The sequence below is a fragment of the Diabrotica virgifera genome, chromosome 8 (genome assembly GCF_917563875.1).
Source record: "Diabrotica virgifera virgifera chromosome 8, PGI_DIABVI_V3a".
NCBI classification, from domain to species: domain Eukaryota; kingdom Metazoa; phylum Arthropoda; class Insecta; order Coleoptera; family Chrysomelidae; genus Diabrotica; species Diabrotica virgifera.
In genome coordinates this window covers 118,326,557-118,352,022 of record NC_065450.1, presented here as the reverse complement: position 1 = coordinate 118,352,022, position 25,466 = coordinate 118,326,557, and the positions used below count along the sequence as shown (strand labels likewise).

Genomic DNA, 25,466 nt, shown 5'->3' with positions numbered 1-25,466 from the left:
CAGCGATAATCCCCTAAAAGTACCTGCCGAATACTACCTTTTACGACCGATAGCGTGAAGAGCGACAACGTTGTCAAGAAGATTCTCATTTAGTTTGGCGGGAAATTTAAGTTACAAAATGCACATTTAAGATTTAAATTGGTAGTGTCTAATTATTGTAAGTTCTATAATTACCGATGCGCGATGTAGCTCCGTTAATCTGAAAAAGTTTACCATCGTTTTATCATCATCTAATATTATATAGGTTTAATTAAAATAATTTTAGTGGTTCAGTGTTTTAATCCGATGATGAAAAAATATGTGACTACATTTATTAGAAGCTTCTTGTATTCTACTAATAATACTGCTTTGATTAAAACAAGAAGCTATATATAATTACTGATAATATATAGTCGCGTTTTGTGTAAAATCTCCATGGACCACAAATGGATGTCCAATGTACGTTGAAATCAAACGTCCAATGGACGTCGCGTAATGGACGTACATAGTACGTCCAGTTTTGGTCCATGGACGTTTGGACTTTAAATGTACGTTATATGGACGTCCATCGGACGTTGTGTGCTATATGGGTAGTGCGGCAGATTCGTGCAAATAAATTAAATAATATAAGAATTGTGCATTTAATGATAGAAGCATATAATTTGGACCACATTACTACACATGTAAAGGTTCAAATTAAGATATGAGACCATCTCAGATTTTGCTTTTTACAAGAATGGCGGGCATTCAAAATGGCGACGCTACATATGTGACTAATAGCACGATAACTTTTTTGCCCCCTGTTTTTAGGTATCGCTATGAATTCTGATTCTAGCCATTTATCTGGGATGATTCCTGTATTGTATATTTTATTGAAGACAGCCGTGATCCAGTTTATTCCTTCCAAGAGTTTTAAAAATTCAACTTTGATATTATCAGGCCCTACAGCTTTCCTGTTTTTCATCCGTTTTATTGCTTCTTCTACCTCGGATTTAAGTATGTTCCGAACCGTCATCCTCACTGAAAATGGATGCCTGTAATACGTTCTTTGATCTTGAAAAAGTGTCTGAAAATATATTCTCCATTTGTCCTTCATCTCTTGGATGTCAATGATTAATTTTCCAGTGGTGTTTATGAGCTTCATTTGTGTTCGCTTTTTAAAAGTACCCGTTACTTCTTTTACCTTTTTGTGTACATTAAAATTGTCATGCTTGGCTTGTAGTCTTTCTATTTAGGTACATTTCTCTACAGCTTTCTTTAACTTGTCTTATTTTTCTTCTAATGCATGCCTGCATCTTTTTATATTCATCTTTATTTCCTTTAATTAACCTTGCGTTCCACTAAGTGAAGGATTTCTGGAGTCATCCAAGATTTCTTCTGTTTGTTTGTTTGGCTTTAGCAGCTCTTCTTTAGTTTTCTTAATTATTTCTTCGAATTGATTGATTTCTCGTTGGATGTTATTTTCTTCTTTTAATTGTTTAACCTGGTTGTTAATATATTCCCCCACTTGCTTTTTAACTTCCGGATGTTGCAGGGCTGTCATGTCGTAATTAGGTCTAGCCTTTTTCTAGCAGGATGCCTTAATAGAACTACATGGCGAAACCGACTTCTTAACACCGAGATTAAGTCAAGAATTTATAAAGACAGTGTACGACCAATAATGACATATGCATCAGAAACAAGACCCGATACAGCCACAACACAAAGACTAGTAGAAACGGCAGAGATGAGAGTACTGAGAAGAATTACAGGAAATACGCTGAGAGATCGAAAGCGGAGTGAAGACATTAGAAGACAATGTAGCGTACGCAGTGTATAAATGAATGGACACTAAATAGAAAAAGTGAATAGAATAATCACATAAGAAGAATGGGGGAGACACATGTGGTCAAAATAATACCCAGGCAACCAAGTGACGTCAATAACGTCGAGTAAACGTCAGTGTTTGGTTGAATATATACACGTGTTTGAACATTACGTCGTGTAAACATCTTTTGTAGGTGATTTTAAATACGTAAGATTAATGACGTTAAAATACCTTTAAAAACACGTTTTCATTTCAGACAGCCTAAGTCTGACGTCACGAAATTGGGAGGAGCTTACTTGTCAAAAGCGTCAAAGTCATAGATGAGGGGTTTGAGCATTTTATATCGATGTGTTTGAGTTTGTATTTTTGTATCATCGTTTCACTTTTGTTTGTCATTTGTGAACTTAATAAACTTACCACAATGCAAAGTGATTATTTAATGAAATTATTATTGGAACCTCCAGATGTTGGAGAAAGTGAGAAAGGTAGGCGAAACAATTTTTATTTACTGTTCATTTTTCCCTAATATTTATCAATAATGATGAATTTTGCAAGCAATAACATTATTTCTTTTATTGTTTTAGATATTCATTGAAGCTGAAAATAATTGGACATTTAGATATTCCACCAATTACTATTATAATGCTATTATAGATATTTATACATATCTGGTGGAGTCTCACAGTTACACTACTTTAAACAGCAGATGAAAGCATACAAAAGCCTTCAGGCACATAAGAGCCTGTACAACTGGATTTGTTTTGTTAACAAAATTGTTAATGATTTCTATATTATTGTTGGAAAGGTATGCCTTTATTTTATTTATTCACCATTAAGAAATATATGGATAACAGTATTAGTGTCTTTTGGATAAATTGGTTTTAAATATTAGATTTATTTACGTTTATATATCTGTATGAAACCAGACATACAGTCAAAAAAATGAAAGAATCAGTTTCTCAGTTTCTCATACCACACGACTGACCTCACTGTTTAGAAAGTGATATTTTCAAGAAAAAGTTGGTGGTAAATAATATTAAATACAGTCGGAAAAATAAAAGAATACCCATGAACGAACATATAAAACACGCTGTATTTTCCTGTCACCGTATCACAAAGGAAATTGTCCAGTGCAAGTACATGTAACAATAATTATTACATGTACTTTCGCTGGCCAATTTTTTGTATGACACGGTGACAGGAAAATACAGCATGTTTTATATGTTCGTTCATGGGTATTCTTTTATTTTTCCGACTGTACTCATTAAACAATATACAAATGTTAGTGATATGTGTATCTATAAAATATTCCATTTTAGCATCCTATCTTTTAAAATGGGAGATATGTAGTATTCACATTAGGCATATTTAGAGAAATAGTTTATTGTGATTTTTGTAGTTTTTTGAAAATTTGGATAAATGGAGTTACGCAGTTTACAGATTCGGTCGACGACATGTAATTGCTATGATAGAAAAGAGAATAATAAACAGTCATGATTGTTTGTCTTAAAATTATATTATATGAATGTCTGATTTTAAAATATTCTCAATCATTGTAAATAACGCAAATACTCAAATAAAAATAAATTTTTATAGTTGAAGCATTCCCACAAAGATAAAATATTTTTTTAGGTGAAGCATTCACAAAAAGCTAACGCTAAACCACTAGATACTTGGGTGATAGCCAGTTCCAATGGCATAGCAAATGCACATTGTATGTGTATGGCCGGTAATAGTGAAGTTTGCAGCCATATTGCAGCAATCTTATTTGCAGCTGAGTATGCCCACAGCAAGACAGAACACGAAGAACCCAATGCATGTACATATGTTACAGTTATGTACATGGTTTGGAGATAACAACATATGCAATCTCTGATGAAAAACTAATGAATTTTGAAACTGTTCGGTCAGAGTGCTTGTTGCACTCTCTAAACGAACTGAAATATAAGACGGCTTTGGCTTCTTGTTGCAATGAAAATGGTTATTTATTTTTAATTATAATGTACTTCTTCATCATGAGTATTTATGTATTAGTCTTTTAAGTGTGTATTATCAGATATCACATGTAAATTGTTTTTATCATTTTAATTTGGTCATTGCAGTTCCTTAATCAAAAAATATATTTTTCAGGTGTCTGTAGATCTTTTTGTATGCAAAAATATGTAATAATTATTTGGAATCAATTTGAGGATTATAAGAGTATGAAAATATATGTGAGAACACAGACTATTATAGTTTTGTCCTATTTTTTATCATTCAGATAGTTTTCATTGAAATTCAATATATTGGGTCTTATTTGTATGTATTCATTTCTGACTAAAGGTACGATTCTGACAACGACTGCAGATGTCAACTGCAAACATCAGTTGCAGTTGTCAGCATTACGGACGTTACTACTTTGCACTATTTATTTGTACGAGACTGATTCCGACTGCAACTGCTGTCCGGCAGAACGTCAGTTGCTAATAATTATGCAAATTAATAGTGCAAAATAATGACGTCTGTCATGGTGACAACTGTAACTGCTATCTGCAGTTGTTGTCGGAATCGTACCTTTAAAGTGTGTGGTATAAATATAATAATTATATATATTACATAACTTTTTTTATTTTTTTTATAATGCTTTGGCTTAGCCAATTAGCCAGACTATTTGTTTTTGTATGGTATTACAATAACAATTAATATTAATCATCTAAGCCTACTTATAATCTAAATTTACAGTGTGTTATAATATTCATGGATACATTTTACAATTTTGTCTGATATGTTTACAATTATTTTTAATTTTATTACCTAAGCCTATTTAAAATTTAAATGTACAGGACGTTACATATTTGTAAAGACATTTTAACGTCTGCTGATTATTTGAAAAAATAATTTCATTTAAATATAACTTATATTATAAATATAACTTAAATGGTTTAAACTGAAGTTTGTTATTAAATTGTGACTTAATTGTTTAATTTGTTAATAAATGAATTATTAGTTTATACATACGCTGTTTCAGTTTTGACACAGTAAATATAATATAAAAAGTGAAAATTCTATGTACGTTATATATTATGTTGCATTGAGGATATTGTAATTCTATGCATTTTAACGAGCCTTCCATTTGGTTTTACTTAAATGGAAAAATTTAAATACGAACAATGCCCATACAAATAATTGAATGGGTCTACAGAATAACGTTGTAAGCGCCACATGGTTTGTTTTTGAGAAGTCAAAGAAACAGTTTTAATATTGTGATAATGGTGAGTTTATACATTTTAAGGGTTAGTAATACATTTTTAAATACAAAATACATACTGTATTACTCACCTTTAAAATGTATAAACTCACCATTATCACAATATTAAAACTTTTTCTTTGACTTCTCAAAAACAAACCATGTGGCGCTTACAACGTTATTCGGCGGACCCATTCAATTATTGTGTGTTTCTAAAACCATAAAATGACAAATAAATCTAAAAAACGACGCAAAATCGACGTAAAAACTACGTTTTTCATATCACGTATTTAAAACGTGAATTATGGTGGAACAAATCGACGTAAAAATTACGTTTTTCATATTACGTATTTAAAACGTGATAAAAATTACGTGAGTTATGGTGGGACATATTCACGTGATTTTCGACGTCGAAAAAACGTGATAAACTGACGTCGTTTGGTGATAATTATGACGTTTTTACAACGTTTTGTAAACGTTATTTGGTTGCCTGGGTAAGAACTAAATAATAACCAATCGACAGAAGAAGTATCGGACGACAGTGCAAAAGATAGAGTGACAACCTTCCATAGAGGTTTCAATCCGCCAATGAACAAGCGGAACTGCTTATAAAGAGGAAGAAGAAGAATAGAAGAAAATATTTCCGAACGATATTATCTTTATTAGTTAACGTTTCAGTTTTTTCCTGTAGTAACTTCTACTGGGTTATATTATCGTCGCCTTAGTACCTACTATAACTTGATAACTCCAAAATTGACGTTTTTAAGATAACTAGTTTACAAGATGTATTTTATTTGTATCCATATTGTGTAAAAACTTGATAACTCGCTCCAAACGGGTTAAATATTTATTTATGATTGATGAAAGTTGATAAAACTCAAATGCCCCTAATATTCACTGCTAAAACTTGACAAGATGAGTTATCAAGTTTTTTTTAAATCGAAATAATCGTGATTGCGACATACACTGAATGATACAACTAGCTAACTTTAGTTACCTAGTTATAGCACGTGTTTTTCTGAAACCATTGAGCCTACCACGTATTTGCTATCTGTTGATTCGGTTTATGTTAATGCAAAAATTCGAGAATTGTTAGCAGATCTGGCAACATCCATGGCGGAGGGATAATTTTCACCAAAATAATGCTTAAAATATTAGTTTTGTTAAAAAGTTCACTTAGATGCAACTTGTCACGACGTGCGACATTACCAAATGTTAACATTATGGTACTGCTAAAAGTTGATAACTTTACTTTTTCATGTTATCTTCCATATCAATAAAACAAATTTGCATCGTATTTCTAAATAGATCAGTAGCCAAAAAGTTAAGCAACAGTATTTTAGAGCTGCAGAGTGAATTCCGTATTTACCAACATCATGGTAGAGGCACAAATATCTTTAAAATCTTTAAACCCGTTTATCTCAGAACTACTAATTTCGAGTTATCAAGTTATAGTATTAAGGCGACGATATTATATCATATAAGACGTTTCAATAAGTCGTCTTTTCACGTGCTTAAATTTTCCTCTCGTTTTTCCAGTTTCTTTCACTTTCGCTTAAACGTTCTGTAAATTTACCCAAACCTAACTCATTGCGTAAATAAACTACAAAAGATTTTTTATTGCATTTTATTAAAATCGTATCAAAAATATTTTACATGTAATAATTTACAACAAAAATAAAACATTTTGTAAAAATAGATTATGTATTAAACTACCTATTCCATTCAAGAAGCTTATCCAATATAACATTAGAATCTTCAGATCCATACATTTCTATCTTTTTATCAAATCCAATGAGATTCTCAGGAGTATTTACAACAGTCTCAAGAAAGGCAAGAAACATGTAGGTCTCTGTAAACATATTTAAAAATCTTCTTATTCCTTTCGATTTTGCATTTTTCAGAAACTCTTCTTTCTAGAAATACAAAAGAATACAATTTAAAAAAAAAACAGTGTCCATATATTTCACTAGGTACATTTTTGTATCAATAAACATAAGTTCATTAGAGAGGGTCAAATTAAAGGATGTTATTCACTTATTGTACTCATAGGCTACTGATTATTTAGGTACTTTAGAAAGTAAGTACAACGTTAACACATTGCGTGCCACGCCTTAATCGGGTTAATACTCTCCGGGGCCACTGATATCCACGGCAATAAAAGTCAGTCGTACGTGTATATCAAAAATGAGCGACGTGGCCCCTGGCAAAATATCTGTGTCTCTCATATATGAGCGACGTGGCACGCAATGTGTTAATGGGGTTTCATTGTTTCATAATAATATGGTCAATGGACCTCTACATGTGAAAAAACCGCGGAGCGCTACCATTTAAAGTGGTGCGTTTTGAGAAAGGGGTGAATTAGTCCCTAGTAGGCACAGGGTGTATTAGGGTGAGTTCTATGCACTTTTGGTACAAACACGTCTACAGAAAAATTGTTCCGGGTTAAATTTACTATCAGAATATCACTTTTTATATTAAAAAATTTTTATTACAAAATTATACAAAAAAAAAGCACAAAAATATTACGAAAGAAAGAAATTTTCTTTTTTGACCCATAACATTTTTCCACAACGACATAGGTATAGGCATTGCTTCACAGAAAAATAACCTCCTTCCTTCCTCTGACGTTCGGCAGAAGTCTCCAGTATTTACAGTTTCCGAAATGTGATTTTTCGAATTTCGCCGCTCACAGCATTTTTGGACCATTTTCCCCATTATTTCGCAAACATTGTTCTGTAACTTTTTTTCTACGCATTTCTAGGTATATGCAATGGTACATTTAGTAGGAATAGAAGTCAACTACCTTTAAACTTTAAAATGGTCTATTGTATAAGGTTTTACGACTATTTTTAAGCAAGTGATGGTTTTTTAAAGTTTTATACTTTTAATGATTTTTGATATTTTTTACGATTATTTTTTAAATTTCTCATTATAACCTTTTTTCTTGTACATTTAGGTATATACATTGTGCAATAAAAAATAAAGCTTATTTTCTTTACTTTAAAATGGTGTATTGTAAAAAGTTCTACGATTATTTTTAAACAGGATATCCGTAGGATATTTAAGGGTATCCGTAATATCTTCTTCTTGTAGTGCCTATCCGTTTCGGATGTTGGCGACCATCATGGCAATCTGTACTTTGCACACTGCTGCTCTGAAAAGATTTGTAGTGGTTGTGTTGAACCACGTACGTAGATTTTTCAGCCATGAAATCCTTCGCCTTCCTGGTCCTCTACTTTTCCCTGTAAGACCAGTTGCAGCAGTCCATATCTTTCACTGTTCCTCATGATGTGACCGAAATATTCGATTTTGGCTGTTTTTATTTTGATTAATAGCTCTTTTTCTTTTTGCATTCTCAGCAAAACACCCTCATTAGTAATGTGGTCGGTATAAGATATCTTCAAGATTCGACGATAATCCGTAATATGAGAATTTTTTTTTTATTTTTCTTTCAACTAAAAGAATATAATTATATTATAACATAATTTTTAATTCCAAATACCCTTTCTTTATAACACTTTTCGATATTGTGAATTATAAAGGTACTTTACTCTTGAGCGAAATTCATATTTTTAACATACCTCGTATACTATTGATAGAATTTTATATCTGATGATTACATTTTATGTTTTAGACTTAGACTATGCAGAACCTCGTATAAAGAATAATTTTTTTCATAAAGTTAATAATAAAAAAGTTTTCCATATGGTTCCAACTTAGTGGGACATATTGCATGTGTATATGTCACATTTTGAAAAGCACATCTTGTTTAAAAACAGACCTAGAGTTTTTGACAGTACACCATTTTAAAGAAAAGAAAATAAGCTTCCTATTTTGTTGCACAATGTATATACCTGTAAAAGAAAAAAGGTTATAATGAGAAATTTAAAAAATAATCGTAAAAAATATCAAAAATCATTAAAAGTATAAAACTTTGAAAAACCATAACATGTTTAAGAATAGTCGTACAACCTTACACAATAGACCATTTTAAAGGTAATTGACTTCTCTTCCTACTAAATGTACCATTGCATATACGTAGAAATGAGGAGAAAAAAGTTACAGAACAATGTTTGCGAAATAATGGGGAAAATGACCCAAAAATTCTGTGAGCGGCGAATTTTGAAAAATCATATTTCGTAAACTCTAAATCCTGGAGACTTCTACCAAACGTCATTTTAAAGAGAAAGGACGGAGTTTTCTTTCTGTGAAGCAATACCTATACCTATATCCTTGTGGAAAAAAGTTATGGGTCAAAAAACAAAATTGCTTTCTTTCGAGATTTTTTTTACTTTTCTTTGAATATTTTTTTGTAAAAAAATATTTTTTACTCTAAAAGGTGACACCTCGATAGTAAATTTAACCTGGGACAATTTGTTTGTGAATTTGTTTGTACTAAAAGCGCATAGCACTCACCCTAATGCACCCTGTGTCTAGGGACTAATTCACCCCTTTCTCAAAAACGCACCCCGTTAAATGGTACTCCGCGGTTTTTTCATATTTAGAGATCCATTGATCAAATGAAAAAATAAAACCACGTTAGCGTTATAGTTCCTATTAGCTCTATTATTTTGAACATAATCAATAGCCTATCAAGAGAGATTCCTCTAGTAATAATTAAAACGATCGAAAATATCAGAACACAATAAAAGTTAAAGTAGAAGAACTGACTGACCCAACTGAAGCTGGCAATGGAATAAGACAGGGGATTCCCTGAGTCCTCTATTGTTCAATCTGATCATGGATGAAATAATAAATAAAAGTAAGAACTAAAAAAGGATACCAAACGGGAGAAAAACAACTTAAAATAATCTGCTATGCAGGCGATGCCATACTAATCTCTCAAAGTGAATATGAATTACAACGTATGCTGCACCAATTTAATATAGCCGCCAGAAAATTTAACATGCTAATTTAAAACATGTCCGAATGAAACAATACGTCGAATAAAAATATCGGGAAAGAAGTGAAAGGCAGAATTTATAAAACAGTCATCAGGCCAATAATGACACACGCGGCTGAAACACGACCTAACACAGAGGAGACAAAAAGAATGCTAGAAACAGCAGATATGAAAACCGTTCGAAAAATCCAACTAATAATATGCTATGGGACATAGGAACAGGATCAGTGGAAAGACCACAAAAACGATGGAACGACAACTTACTGGAGACACATTGTCAGTCAAAATAGACAGTCATATCTACACAATAAGAAGAAGAAGAAACATAAATACGCATATGCGATAAATTTTCAGTATAAAGTATAACAATTCGAAGGTTTATTTCCGGAGAAATAAAACCTCTAATGAGACCAAGTTTCCGGTTACGCCTTCGTGGATTCTATTACTCGCAAACCAAACGAATGCTGAATAAAATACGACATAGGGAGGTATATATTTGCACCTCACTTTCTGCCTATTCAGCATGGCAAAATTCCAACGAAAACTTGGTCTCGATACTCATTTAGGAGTAAAACTTTACTAATACAGAAGAATTCTTTTAAGGCGAATTTTTCTATATTAGTTTTACTCCTAACTGAGTATCGAGACCAACTTTTCGTTGGAATTTTGCCACGCTGAATACGCTGGAAGTGAGGTACAAATTATAGACCTACCCGTGTCTTCTTTTATTCAGCATTCATTTGGTTTGCAAGTCATAGAAACCACGAAGACGTAACCAGGTCTCATTAGGGGTTTTATTTCTCCGGAAATAAAACTTCGAATTGTCTTAGGCATATGTCGCTACGGCATCCATATGAGTCATTTTGTGGTGATTCGGTACTAGGACGCTTGGTTTGTTTCAGTTCAGAGAAAGTATATACATACACTCTCTGATGATCTCTAATGAGAGTGAAACTAGTAGTGGTGTTTATGGCGCTCTCTGAACGAACTGAAATATAATAAGTCTCTTGATTTCGTTTTACGGCAAATTCTTCATAAAGTATAAATTTAACAACGGGCAACCAGTAGAAGAGAATATATTATGTACATTCACTACTTTTCGCCAAGTGATGACCAAGTCATTTTTGCACAAGACAGGGACGACATGGAATATAAATATGATAAGGAAATTAAAGGAAGAGTAGGAGCTCAATGAGGACTCAAGATAAATATGTGCAAGACCGAATATTTATTAGAGATGTTGAAAAAGTATCTATTCGTTACAAAGTACTCGTTACTTACGAATACCGACAGTAATGATTACTATACAGAGAGGCAAATCGTTACTTTGATTACTCTGATTACTTCGTTACTTCGTACCGATCGTATCAGAGCGAGTAACGACTATTGTATCTATGTACTTTGATTACTCTGATTACTTCGTACCAGTCGTATCAGAGCGAGTAACGACTATTGTATCTACAACCAGTACACTTGATTATTCTACCAATCGTATCGAGTGTTATTGAATATCGTTATCGGTATGAAGCGTTTTAAGGGTGTGAAAGTGTGTGAGGAAAAGATAGAAGATGAAAGAGGGAGGTATAATAATGGTATACGTAAAATATGTAATGTATGTCATTAACAAAGATCGAATGCGAGAACCCTATATTTTTATCTATACCTATATAAAATACCTACCTACTGAGAAATACGATTCTCGATATGATTACCGGTACTCAAATACAAAAGTACCTAATCATAATAATCAAAGTAACAAATACTGCAAATGATTACTTTATATAAAGTAATAATTTGTAAAAGTAACGATTTGTAACTAATTCTCGAAAGTAACTATAATCAACAACACTAATACTTATGTATTGGATCACAAGTTGCAGATTTGAACTTAAGTTTAGAAGAGACTATTAAAAGTTGTAATACTTTAAGTGTTTAGGGTCAATGATAAGCAGAAATGTTACTTGTATGAAAGATATATAAATAAAAATATTTCGGGGAAACGAGCTGAGGAAGCGCTTCATGGAGTGATATGGAACAACACTCTAACCAAAGAAAACAAAAAAAAGCATCTTTCAGAGCATAGTGCTGAATATTACCCTATATGGAGCGGAAGTATGACCAGTGACAACAATACGAAATAAAATAAAAACAGTTGAATTGGACTTTATGAGATGTCTATAAATCACAAGAGAGGATAGAATACGAACTCAGAAAATATGGAACAAAATGGAAGTAGAATGCTCAATTACAAAAACGTTAGAAAATAGAAGCCCTGCAGTGGTACCACAGTGACAGTATTAAAAACAAACAGTAGTTACACTCTCGTCGGCATCTTTGAAGTTTTTGAATGCTAGTTTTGTAGAGGCAGTCATCTTGTTATCTGTCATCTGAGGCGAAAAGTTACGAACGGCTCAATGAAAAATCTTTCTGGTAATCAGAATTACTAAAAGCCTTATTGTAGGGTTAGAAATATTAGACAAATTAAATCGGTCAAATAAATTATCCAAATGATCTCAGTAGTTTCAACAGCTTCAAGATATTAAAACGAATGTACAAGGTTAAACCAGCAGCAACTGTGCTGCTATGTACCTGAGTTGCTAGTCAAACCTTCAAGATTGAAAGTATGCAGAAGCGCAGTGAATTCTGCGACTTTTCGTCGAAATCTGTCTGCGTGGAAAAATGCGTGACTTCATTAAGTTCGTAGAGTGTCATAAGTGTTTGTTATATACAGGGTGTTTGTTAATGAATGGGCCATAGCTTAACCTTAGATTTCTGAGCTTAAAATAGGTCGATTTAGTACGAAATTAGTACGAAAGTTGATAATAACCAGAATACAGGATGTCAAAGTTAAACTTTTATTTTATTTATTTTTGAATATTTCATGACAGGCACGAATAACAACACGAAATTTGGTAAGTGAGGGTTTTTTGGGACGAGAAACCTAAATTCCTCACCAAAAAATTATATATTACCCAGAGGGCGCCACATAACTCTTTCAGTGCTCATTTAATACTTTCAATTTTTTTTATCCCCACCCTACATGATTTTGAGAACACAACGTTTATTCCCTATTATTTTTATTTAAAAAATGTATACTATATTCATCTCGCTAAACTCAACCATTTTTGAGATAAACGTATTTTAAACCTACGATGCAAAATTAAATTTTTTGTATTTCATTGTAGTTACCAAAAACCATTTGACATATTCTTGTCATACTTGGCAGCAAGTGTAGGTACTGAACACTCTACTAAATTATGTAAGAAATACAATTTTTCGATTCTCCGATACTTTCTATGTAAATAATATACTCTTCATTCGTAACGATAAAGTCTTTAGTTTTCGAGATATTTGAAGTTAAAACGAAGGTGCATAATACGTTAATCAAAATAACTGCCGCCGTTTTATTTTAACTTCATATTATATCTCGAAAACTAATGACTTTATCGTTACGAATGAAGAGTATATTATTTACATAGAAAGTATCAGAGAATCGAAAAATTGTACTAAAATAACAATTCCGCCAGTGGCGTACAATTTGGGAAGGCTCAACCATCCACTTTCCCCTATACGCCACTGGTAGTAGCCAGAAACGTTTGTTTAGCATAATTTAGTAGGGTGTACAGTAGGGTGGAACGAAAAATTCGAAGTCATTATTTTTTATGGGGCTAGTGCGAAAAAGTTGTGTTTTGGTGTATAATAAAACTGTAAGAAATCTTTTTTGTATTGGACCCTATCTCCAGGTTCCATATTAAATTTAAAGTTTTGGGAATAACAAAAAAAAATTAAAAAATTTATATTTTTATCAGTTCTTTGAATCTAAATAATTGTTTTATGATACAATATACATTTTAAGATTGGTAGTCTGATTTTGTGTTAAAAACGGCATAATATTTCTAGACTGCAACCTTGAACTAATAAAGCCATCCCTTGATTCTGGTCCACAAACAGTAGCTGATGCTTCAGTTACTAACTTAACAGTTCTTTTCACGGATTTTGTATGACAAGGGCAGTTTAAGACCTCTATGTTGTTGTAATTCCCAGAATCAATCATGTCCCTTACATCTTCATTGGAAATATGTTTTAGCAAAGGAGGAGCCGTAACTTTGAATCCAGAAATAGAAATTAAGTCATTATCATCTACAGCAATAAAATTTAATGTTGGTATTTTGAATCTCCGGATCTTTTTTCTTTCTGACTTTCTCTAGCTTTCGGCACTCTGCGTAGTCCTAGCTCCCGTATATGTTTTCGTTAATCTTTCATCATACCGAGTAATACATTTTCGGGATGGGCAAAATAAGCATTCCTTTGGATAACGGCATCGACAATTTTTCTTTGGTCAACTGGTAGAAATCGTGAATAATGGATCATTCGCCATAAATGTGTTGAAACGTCAGAATAGCTAGGATGCAGTTTTATATAAAACCAAACTGGTACATACACTTTTTGGATGAAACTTACTAACATAATTAATTGGGGCTGGGACATTCAGTTCCAACATACAATCGAAGCAGCCGATTATCAACTGTCATCCACCTTGCGTGTGATATTTTCCCAGGTTTTTTAAGGCTCAAATCATTAGGACATTTTCCCGCAGCAACTGTTTGACTGATTTGGTACAAGTACTTCTGATCGATACTAAGGTCTGTTGTTTATAATAATATTCCTAGATTGTTTTCTATTGCGACAAAATCGACAACAGCCTTCTCTTCACAGCGTTCCAGAAGTTTCCCTATTGACTCTGAAAAACCAAGTGGTCCACTGGTGCGTCCATCTAACTGTTGAATTAAATGACGTAGAGGTAGCTCATTTCAATGAAATATGCATACTAGAGATTGAAGTGAAGTGCCGCAGTATTTGTGACGTAGATGGTTGGACTGTAACTGTTGACAAAGGAGCAATGAATTCTTCTTCATGATCATCTGCATCAGAAGAATTTGAGTCGAGACAAGCTTCTACTTATGGAAGGATTAGCGGAATCAAAGGTACATGCTTTAAGAACAACTTCGTCAGTATTATATTTTTGAGAAGATGCCTTTGCCTTCATGGTTATTTCCATTTTCTTCCTTATTGCTGCAGATGCTGCAATATCCACTGGTCCAATTGCCACTTTTCGACAGGATCGTTGATCTTGAAGAAAAATTCGCTCATTTTGTGGTACTTTCTTGATTTTATCACAAGTACACACAACACACACACACACACACAGTTCCAGTCATGTTTCGCTTGCAAGCCGCGATATTTAATAACTTTTTACACACCTTTCGAAACTGACAAATCTTTTCCATTTATGAATCAGATGCTTGCTGAGTGTTTGTGTACCTATCGCTTAAGATTTTGATACTCTATATAAATATTTTTAATCATATCTTGAATGCACTTATGCGATAATGTTGGAATAAAAGCTTTTATTTATATTTGTTCTACTTTCGTTGCAACGGCATTCAAGACGTCGGAGATAGATGGATCTTTATTATTATTGTCAACTTGAATAAAGAGAAAGCACTTTAAAATGTCACACTTAGTTGGTAAAACACGATCATTGAAATTTGATCAGAGCCATATTGATCTTTTCGACAAAAATAATTTTTTTGTTTTTTCATTTTTCAAATCCAATATGGAACCTCAACATATTTTTTTATTTCAAACTGCTCTCGTACCAACTGTTTTCAGCACCTGACACAACTTTTAAACGATAGCCACATGAATTTTTCTTTTCTTTTATTTTTTTGACCTTTTTCGTTCCACCCTAGTGTACAGTACCTACACTTGCTGCCAAGTATGACAAGGACATGTCAAATGGTTTTTAGTAACTACAGTGAAATGCAAAAAATTGAATTTTGCATCGTAGATTTAAAATGCGTTTATCTCGAAAACGGTTGCATTTAGTGAGATGAATGTGGTATACCACTTTTAAGTAAAAATAATAAGGGAATAAAAGTTTTGATTTCAAAATTATGTAGAGTGGGGGATAAACAAAATTGAACGTATTAAATGAGCGCTGAAAGACGTATGTGGCGTCCTCTGGGTAATATATAATATTTGGTGGGGAGTTTAGGTTTCTCTTCCCAAAAAACCCCACTTACCAAATTGCGTGTTGTAATTCCATGCCTGTCAGGAAATATTAAAAAATAAATAAAATGAAAGTTTCACTTTGACACCCTGTATTTCGGGTATTATCGACTTTCGTACTGGGATAAGTTAGCTTAAATCGACCTATTTTAACCTCAGGAATCTGAGGTTAAGCTATGGCCTATTCGTTACCAAACACCCTGTATATTGTGGTGGTACAGACATGTACAAAGAATGCCAGAGCACAGGTATTCGACAATAATATTGGACTAGGACCCGCCGGGAAGAAGACGGAGAGGAAGAACGGCTAAAGATGGAAAACTTTCATAGGAAATGCTATGATAGATAGAGAAATCAGAGAAGGTAACACGGAGAATAGAGCGTTGTGGAACGAAAACGGCGAACTCATAATGTGAAAAAGTCGAAGGAAATATACAATTTTTTTTTGAAAACATATAACGTAATTATACTTTTTTGCCATAGACCTCTTGCACATAAATAAGCATGATGGACTTTTTTTATAAATAAATAATTAAATAATATAGGTATATATACCTGAAAAACGCCGTCCCTAAAATACTTCTTATAATCCTTGAAACACATGATAAATACTTGAAGGTAAGCGTCACTTAAATAAACCGAACGAACGTACTCCAGCGAAGTCGCGGCTTTATTAGCTAACATAATACTTCGTCTCCACACTTTCTGCATACTTCCTGCCAATATTTTATTTTCGTCTCCTTCTTCTCTTAGTACTGCACCGGTATCTAAATCTACAACGATCCCCTAAAACAGTCAATAAAAATTATTGCACGAATTATTAGTAATTACTAAAAAAATGACTGCACGAATTATTAGTGATGACTAAGTATTTTCAAATCGCAATGTTTATGTTTTATACTATTTTTCTTTAATAAGCCACAATTTTACTTTAAAATTAAGTTTATTTTACGTTTCGATTTCCACTTCGGAAATCATTATCAAAATACAAAACATTAATAAATTAAACAAATTTGTTTTTGTTGTTTGGTCAAAAATTACTCTAATAGTTTAATTTTATCTGACTCATTCCTTTAAAGTGATATTGCCAATATTTATGAGTTGTGTTTCTGAGACTACTTTATTGGTATTCGATTTTTATGAAATCAATTTTAACTTCGAGAATATCCGTCAGAAATCTCTTAGCATGTGATTTGTCTTTAAAAAGACAACCACATGCAATGGTGACAGTAAAATTCTCCTCTTAGTGATCCCATAGTAAATCATGAGGAAACAACCACAAAAAAATTCATGATACTATCCGCACATGGTAAATACTTAAGCGCTGGTTCCCTCGAAAGCGGCACCGACAAACTGCGACCGTAGCACTGCGATGAATTACGTCAGATTACGGTGAAAAATGCAAGGTTCTTCACTGCGGCAATGGCATGTGCAAACTCAGCAAGCGGTGGCTTCCAACGCATCCTTGGAAACCACCGCTATTATTTTGCATGGTACAGTTTTTTATGACGTCATTCATCGCAGTGTTACGGTCGCAGTTTGTCGGCACCGCTTTCGAGGAAACCAGCGCTGTAGTCTTACATTAATTTAGTTTTAACAACAAACTCATATTTTATACATTATGTATCCTGGATATGTTATTGGTTTATGAATATGGGTAACCTCTTTTAATATGGGTGACCAGATCCTTGATCCTACTGCATTCTGCCGAGGAATTTGCGACACTTGGTTTGATTCAACATACATAATTAGAACAGCTTCTTGGATTTTTCTCTTTTTACCATCTGTTTCTTTCAGGACTATACTTGAATCTTTCCACAGAACTCTATATTCATTTTCCCATGCATGTTTACATATTTGAGATCTAGCCAATTCTCTATTTTTAATATAAGGTTGATGTTAACTTATTCTACCGTATAATGGTCTTGATGTTTCACCTGATTAAAAATGTTCGCATTCGCAAGGTATTTTATAAATACAATTCTTTGTTCCTTCTTATTCATTGTTAGGTTTAGTATTAGATAAAATGATCTCAATGTGCCTGTTGATTTGAACGTTGTTGAAATGTTCAATTTGTTTCCTATTGTTTTAAATTTTTCGGGTAATACTTTTACGTATGGTATTGTTATTTTCCTCGTAGTATTTCTTGTGAATGTTATAGGATACGGTTCTAAGTTTTCTGTTCCATTCGGTCTATTATTGAAAATTGCTTTTTTATAAACGACAACGGATAATCATTTTTTAATAAAACAAATGTTTTTCCTCTAAGAATGAATTTGCATTGGTACAGATAATTTTGGCTCTATCGTATAAGGATTTAATGATTCCTTTTTTAACATTGATGTGTTTTGATTTTTGTAGGTAATTTAGATATCTGTTGGTGTGTGTTGGTTTTCTATACACCTGAGTCCCATATCCAGTATCCTTCTTTGAGATTAAAACATCCAGGAAAGGTAGTGTGTTATTATATTCCTCTTCCATGGTAAATGTTATTGTCTCTTCTTTATCGTTTATATTATTTAGGAATGTGTCTAACAACTCTGATCCATGAGGTCATATTGAGAACATATCATCTACATATCTCCACCATACTGTGGGTTTTAAATTTTATTTAGACGATTGCTAGACTAACATTTTGTTTATAGAATTCATTATTTACTTGAAAATAGTTATTATCATTACCTAATGTCAATAACTCCCATTATATCTGATACAGTTAGTCTTGTCCTATATAGTTGTAAATGTATTATCATTCTCTAATTTTGTTTGGGTTATTTTTTAAGTCTTATCTAGTGGCACATTTGTAAATAAACTATTTATGTCAAAACTTACTAAAATATTATTTGAATTAAATTCAATATTTTATAATTTATTTAAAAAATGTTGTGTATTTTGTCATGTCAGGAATGTGTCATTATTATTTGCAAATGGTTGTATAATATTTAATAAAAATTTTGACAGTTCACTAAGAATATTAGAATACGGGAACATCAATCTTATTCGGACCGTGCAAGTTCGGAAAAGCGACACCTGCTTTCATAATTCGGCAACATTTTTCGCACTTTTAATTATATTGGCCAATCATATTGGTCCTGGTTACTGGACAATTGTCAAGGCCATAGCCCAAAAAAATTATAAGAAGAAAAAGTAATATTAAGGTTGTGTTATTAAAAGGTAAAGAATTGTATGTAGTAAATAAAATTAATTATTAAAATGCACTACTACAAGCATAATACAATTAATTAAATTTACTTTTATATAATAATTGAATATCATATTATCAATATTGTGGAGCAACATATTTATAATGTTTCTTCTTCAATGACAGTAGATATGAAATATACGCCAATTTGACAATTTCAATTGACAATGAATTATTTAAGAAAATTGCAAGATTTCTCCGTGATTCACGTACGAGCGTTTCTCGTATCCCCTCCATGTACTTGCACACGGCGAATGTTAAAAATAAAGAACTTGGTAGATCTCAAATATGTAAACCTTCAAAGAAAGAGATTCAAGAAAGAAATATTGAAGTATAGTCCTGAACGAAACAGACAGTAAAAAGAGACAAATCAAAGAAGCGGATCTAATTATGTTAAATCAAATCAATTGTGTCGCAATGCCTCGGCAAAACATTACTATTAGTAAACCAATAACATATTGAAAATAGATCATTTACATGTTAAAATAACATACAGGTAAAATCAGAGTTAGATGTAAATTTCGAAAGTAAACTAAATGTTAGACCAAATAACGGGATATCGGGATAGTACCATGTTGTGATATTTTTTTAACATTTTCCAGATTCTCATCGTTTTTAAACGATTTTTTCGTATACAATAAGAACGAGTCGACCGATTGAAAATATAATCGTTCGATCACGAAAAAATATATCACGTATAAAGATAAATTGTGCAAAATTTCAGCAAAATTGGTCGATTCATTCTTGAAAAGTCGTACCTACCGCACGGAAAAACACAGTTTCGAGACAAACGAGTTTAAATTTGCTGATCTTACGCGGTAGAACCGCACCGCATGCGCGTATAGGGCTTTTCATTCACAGTCATTTGTTTCGAGCTTCTGTCATGTGTCACATAATATTAATATATCTACGACATACGTTATTGGTATATACAATAATACAAACCACAGACGTATGACGTAGATATATTAATATTATGTGACACATGACAGAAGCTCGAAACAAATGACAATCGATGAAAAGCCCTATAGGAAAGGCAGAGCACACGTTCCACCGCGCGGTATTCAAATATCTATAACTCTGGTAATATTGCTGGGATTTACTTCATATTTGGTGTTAATACTGTTGAAATACTATATTTTCATACATACAGTACGTAAATCGTACAGCTGGACATGGGGAATATACATTGAGAGAATTGTGGCAACTGCGCTAACCTGTGTTAGTTGAAGCTTCTGTTTAAGTACGAGTTTTTGGTGCAATAGAGCTGTTAGAATAAATAGAATGAGTGAGTGTTAAAGCAAGGCTGTCCATAAATAGACCAAAAACAAAGTTTATGATTAATGAGTTAATAATTTAACTTTACTTTTTAAAATACAAAACCAATTTCGATACTAAACATATTTCCCATTCCCTTGGGCCAAAAGTATTTAGCTACTACATTGTCATATTTTGATGTTTATTTATGTCAGCCGAAATTTTGAGGTTAATGCCCCTTAATGCTAACAACCAAATTATTGTCATCGAGAGAGCTCAGTTGCCACAATGATCTCAATATAATACAATATATGTATTTATGTATCTAAATATATACAATGTATGTTCCCTATGTCCAGCTGAACGATTTACGTACTGTATGTACATACATACTATATTTTCATATGTAATAAAAACAAAAAAATCTTACTAATATTCGAGTAGAGAAGGATATCTATACATATTTATAAATTGTATCTTAATAATACTTACATTCTCAATTTGGTAATTTTCAACAACGGATTTGGACAGTACTCCACATAGTACGGGTGTTGGGCTTTCCACAATATCCCATAAAGATTCTGGAAGAATTGGTATGCATGTATGATGCCACGTAAAGGGATATAGAATACTTTGAAGCGAGTCTATACACGACGAAAGATTACTAAAAATAAAAATATATAATTAAAGATAAAAAACTAAAAATCAAGATTAAAGAACTAAAAATGTATAAAAGTTTAGGTATCATAGGTACATTAAATTAATATGTAAAATACATTAAGATCTATTTAGATGTAGGGAGCCATTTTTCTGTGGTATATCATATTTGCATTCTTCTTTGGGAATAACGCTATTATTTGTTTATGTGTTTAATATACATAAAAAACATTAATCAAAAATCAACGCAATCAAAATGAAACATTTGAAAAAAAAGTGGGGGGAAAACGCCATAAAACAGTAAGAAATGAAGATATCAGAAATGACAAAGCAGAAACATATTATTGAGTATATTAAACAGAAGGAAAAGTTCTGATTCGAACATATTAAGAGAACTTGCATTCTATTCAGTCTAGCACTAAAATATATTATAAGAAATACCAACAAACTTACAGATTACCTTACCAACAAACTTACAAATTTACTTAAGACGCTGACTGCAGATTTAAGTTGTAGAGGGAGATGGTTGTAAAGTTTTTTTGCGGAGTATAATATAGATTTCTTTACTAACTCCGAGGACGGGGTTGGCAAATATACGTTAAACGTAGAATTTATCGTGAAGTAGTTATGGTTAGGTCTTGGTGGAAAGACATGTAGATGTTTACGAATTAAGCAAACAGTTTCTAAAATATACAAAGATGGAAGGATTAAAATTCCGTGATCTTTGAAGTAACTTCTGCAATGTGTTGTTCTTCTGAGGCCAAACAGATATCTTATTGCTCTTTTTTGTAATTTGAAAATAACATCGAATTGGGCAGCTGTACCAGAACCCCAAAAAGGAAGACCATAACGAAGATGTGACTCGAACAAAGAAAAATATGTTATTTTGGAAGATGCTAGATTGAGTTCATTCGAAACAGATCTTATAGCATAGCAAGCTGAAGATAGTTTATTTCTTAACAAATCGATATGGAGGGACCATTTAAGGTTGCTGTCTAAAAAAAATACCAAGAAATTTTACAGAATCAACGGTACTGATCATCTGGCTGTTATTAAGAGGTAAGGGTTGAAGAGCTCCTTTATAAGACAATGCTACTGTTTTATCTACGTTAAATGAGAGTAAATTAAAGTCAGACCAGGTTTTTATTGTAAGTAGATCAGAAGTTATAGTAGCATGAAGAGTTGCAATGTTTGAGTTGCTCCAAGTGATACTGGTATCGTCAGCAAAAAGAAAGATTTTTCCATCGATTTTTAAACTAGTGATGTCATTAGTAAAGATAAGGAAAAGTAGAGGACCCAATACTGAACCTTGAGGTACCCCACATACAATGTTTTTGAGACTAGAGTCTGTATCATTTGCTCTAACCAGTTGTTTCCTATCATCCAAGTAAGATTGGAACCAATCTAAAGAAATACCTCGAACTCCGTAGAAATTTAGTTTTTTTTTATCAAAATGTTGTGATTTACACAATCAAAAGCTTTGGCGTAGTCACAAAAAACGGTGGCAGTGTGAAGATTATTGTTCAGTGCTTGATAAACCTCATGTAGTACAGAAAACATGGCATCAGTGGTGCATTTATTATTTAAAAAGCCGAACTGATTTTGTGATAAAATGTTGTTTTCAACAAGAAAGGACATAAGTCGGGCTTTTATGAGTCTCTCAATAATTTTGGAGAGTACCGGTAGTAGTGCAATAGGTCTATAATTGCAGGTATCCAAGGTGTGATCATTACATACAGGTATGATCACCACCAAACAGTCAGTTAATTGAAGTTCTTATTGAAGAATAGTATAACAATATATGGTTTACACAAAAATAACATAAAAATTCAAAAAGGTCAGATTTTGATATTCCTAGGGAAAAACACCAACCTCAACGTTTTCAACCATATGCATGTTGTTGCCTACAAGATCTAAGCCAAGTATGTCAGTTTTGAAAGGACATAACAAATTGGTTATACATTTTGCCAGAATTTTTTAAAATAATCTTTTTTGAGAACGTTGAGAACGAAAATCGTCAAACACTATTTGGTTAAAAATGTAATTTTCATTACAATCAATAACTTTGGCTAAACCCCATGGAAACATAATATTGTAAAAAAGGTTATTAGCTATTTTCATTGTACCAACTTTTATATTTGACACATTTAATTAAATAAAATTAATTACCTTATCATAGAACTGATAAGTATAACTTTTCTTTCCAACAGCATTGAAGAAAATATCTTCAATAATATTTCAGAAGGCAATTGATGCAACTTCTTGAGATCAGAGTCCTCAAACCTAGTATCAGGATGAAGCGTTAATACCAGTTCATTCTTTTCCACGCTTTGTACTATGTAACTAGGTATCATACACAAATTTTTTAGATCATCATCATTAACGAAAATTTGTTCTGAAAGTCTCCGACTTCCTGCATAGTCCCCAGTTCTGTTTACGTGAATGTATGCATCTAATTCAATGGATTCTTCAAAGTTTTCATTAGTGTTATTCTCTTGATTATTTTCAGTCTTGTAAACATTTGGTTCTATGTTGGTGAGGTTTATCCTTATTGAATCTCCAGGTTTGGGAAATTTTTGATTGTAGAATTGGTTGATTAATTCGTCTCTATATTTGTTCGGAATGCCGTGCCTGGATTCTAGCTCAACTAAAATCTTCTTATAAAACCTAAAATATAAAAATACATTTAAGATCTATACTATTAGTTCACCAAACATATACAGGGTGAGTCACAACTAACGCGACGGAAGATTACAGCGAAATGGTAAAAGATTTGAAAAAAATTTAAATTGAATAATTTGTAAGTTGATAAAAGCTACATTTTAAAATTATTTTGAAATATACAGGGTGTCCCAATAAATGGCGGCGCATCAAAGTTATATTTTTTCTTATGGAACACCCTGTATTTTATTGAATTTTTTAATTGTGCACAAAAAATAAGGTATAGTTTCATAAGGCTTCCCTATACCTATGTACAGAGTGTTCTGAGTTACGTTGACTTTTCTTAAAATGTAAAGTTTTAAAAGAAGGCTTATTCTCAAGTTATTTACGAAAATATAAAAACATTACTTTTACATCTAAATAGTTGGATATTGGTTGAATGTATTCCATGATTAATTATTACACATTTGTCTACAATGTGTCATATGATGCTTATTTTAAATGGAACACCATGTATATTAATAAATAATTATACTAAACAAATTTACCTCTTTCGAATGGTATATGGATGTTCTATACCTAGGTGTCATAGTTTTTGTAACTATCTGTATTGTAGTTCTGGTAACTATCTTATAATTAATGCATTTCATGCTTGATTATTACACATTTATTTACAGGGTGTTCAAAATTTACAGTTTCATTATTGGATTATTCAATGTAGCATAATATGATGGTTATTTTATTAGAACTCCATGTATATTAATCAAGGATTATACTAAACGCAGGTTTTTCCTCTTTCGAATGGTATATGGTATATGTTCTATAACTAGGAGTAATAGTTTTTGCGTAATTTACAATTTTCTTAAACGGTACACCGATATTTAAAATATTTATAGTCACTCTCGATTTTTAACTCTCGATTTTTAAACCCATCATCTTGGCATAGTTGTTATAGAGTGTAGTTGTAAATAAATATGTAGATATATTTTTATTTGCTGATTTGTAAAATAAATTTTTTCGTTATAAGTAATAATATTAAGAAAATAACTAAATATAAAAGGAACCACAATTTACTATAAGTAGAAAATTATCAGTTATGTAATACATGTTCAAAGTGTTTATACAACAAGCGATTTTAAATGATTTGTTTACATTATTTAACATGGCTGGTGAGACGCAAAAGCGTTCGAAATTCTTAATTTCATAAAAATATCATCTGAAGTAGTAGGGTAGGAAGTGCAGCATTTACAATATTTTTATTATAACCCCATTTAAAAAAATTCATCTTGGTCAATCCTGGTGACCTAGGTGGCCAAATATATGGACCGAATCTATCTATCCATTTATCTCTAAATTTTATGTAGAGGTTGTTCTTAACATCACGTCAAAAATAAGCAGGAGCTCCGTTAAATTGGAGCCACATATTTGTTCGCACGCTAAGTGGATGATTTTAAGAAGGATCCAAAAAACTTGTTTTAAGAAATTTAAAAAAGCTACTCTATTCAGATTTTCGTCAAAAAAAATATGGATCGATAACGTACTCGCTCAGAATAATGCCCCAAACATTAACACTTCATCGGTGTTGGTGATCAACAGTAAAATGTTTGTTTACTGTATCATAATAAAATGAAAGCTATGTCTATTAACTAGACGATTATTATGAAAAGTAGGTAGATTCGTCTGTACACAATACATTCTT

General features: G+C 32.2%; 2 protein-coding genes across 2 annotated transcripts in view; one reads left to right on the top strand and one right to left on the bottom strand.

Annotated features, from left to right (window-relative positions):
- Positions 1 to 2,124: 2,124 nt before the first annotated feature.
- On the top strand, positions 2,125 to 3,750 carry LOC126890361 (uncharacterized). Its single transcript, XM_050659239.1, has 3 exons — positions 2,125 to 2,271; positions 2,371 to 2,591; positions 3,419 to 3,750. Exons 2-3 carry the CDS (start codon positions 2,493 to 2,495, stop codon positions 3,641 to 3,643), a joined length of 324 nt encoding a protein of 107 aa, XP_050515196.1. The 5' UTR covers positions 2,125 to 2,271; positions 2,371 to 2,492; the 3' UTR covers positions 3,644 to 3,750.
- Positions 3,751 to 6,623: 2,873 nt separating this feature from the next.
- LOC126890359 (DENN domain-containing protein 2B-like) overlaps positions 6,624 to 25,466 on the bottom strand; it is a 378,730-nt gene continuing 359,887 nt past the window's right edge. Inside the window, exons 7-10 of the mRNA XM_050659238.1 lie at positions 23,276 to 23,773; positions 20,942 to 21,113; positions 16,546 to 16,776; positions 6,624 to 6,928 (exon numbers count right to left, since the gene is read on the bottom strand). Of these exons, the coding sequence (XP_050515195.1) occupies positions 6,725 to 6,928; positions 16,546 to 16,776; positions 20,942 to 21,113; positions 23,276 to 23,773 (1,105 nt within the window). The 3' untranslated portion in view covers positions 6,624 to 6,724. The remainder of the gene's footprint in view (positions 6,929 to 16,545; positions 16,777 to 20,941; positions 21,114 to 23,275; positions 23,774 to 25,466) is intronic.

What these genes read in the sequence shown, in the direction of transcription:
- LOC126890361 (XM_050659239.1), top strand. Translation starts at nt 2,493, where the DNA reads ATGAAAGCATACAAAAGCCTTCAGGCACATAAGAGCCTGTACAACTGG. An exon ending in TCTATATTATTGTTGGAAAG is followed by an intron (nt 2,592 to 3,418) that starts GTATGCCTTTAT and finishes ATATTTTTTTAG; the next exon opens with GTGAAGCATTCACAAAAAGC.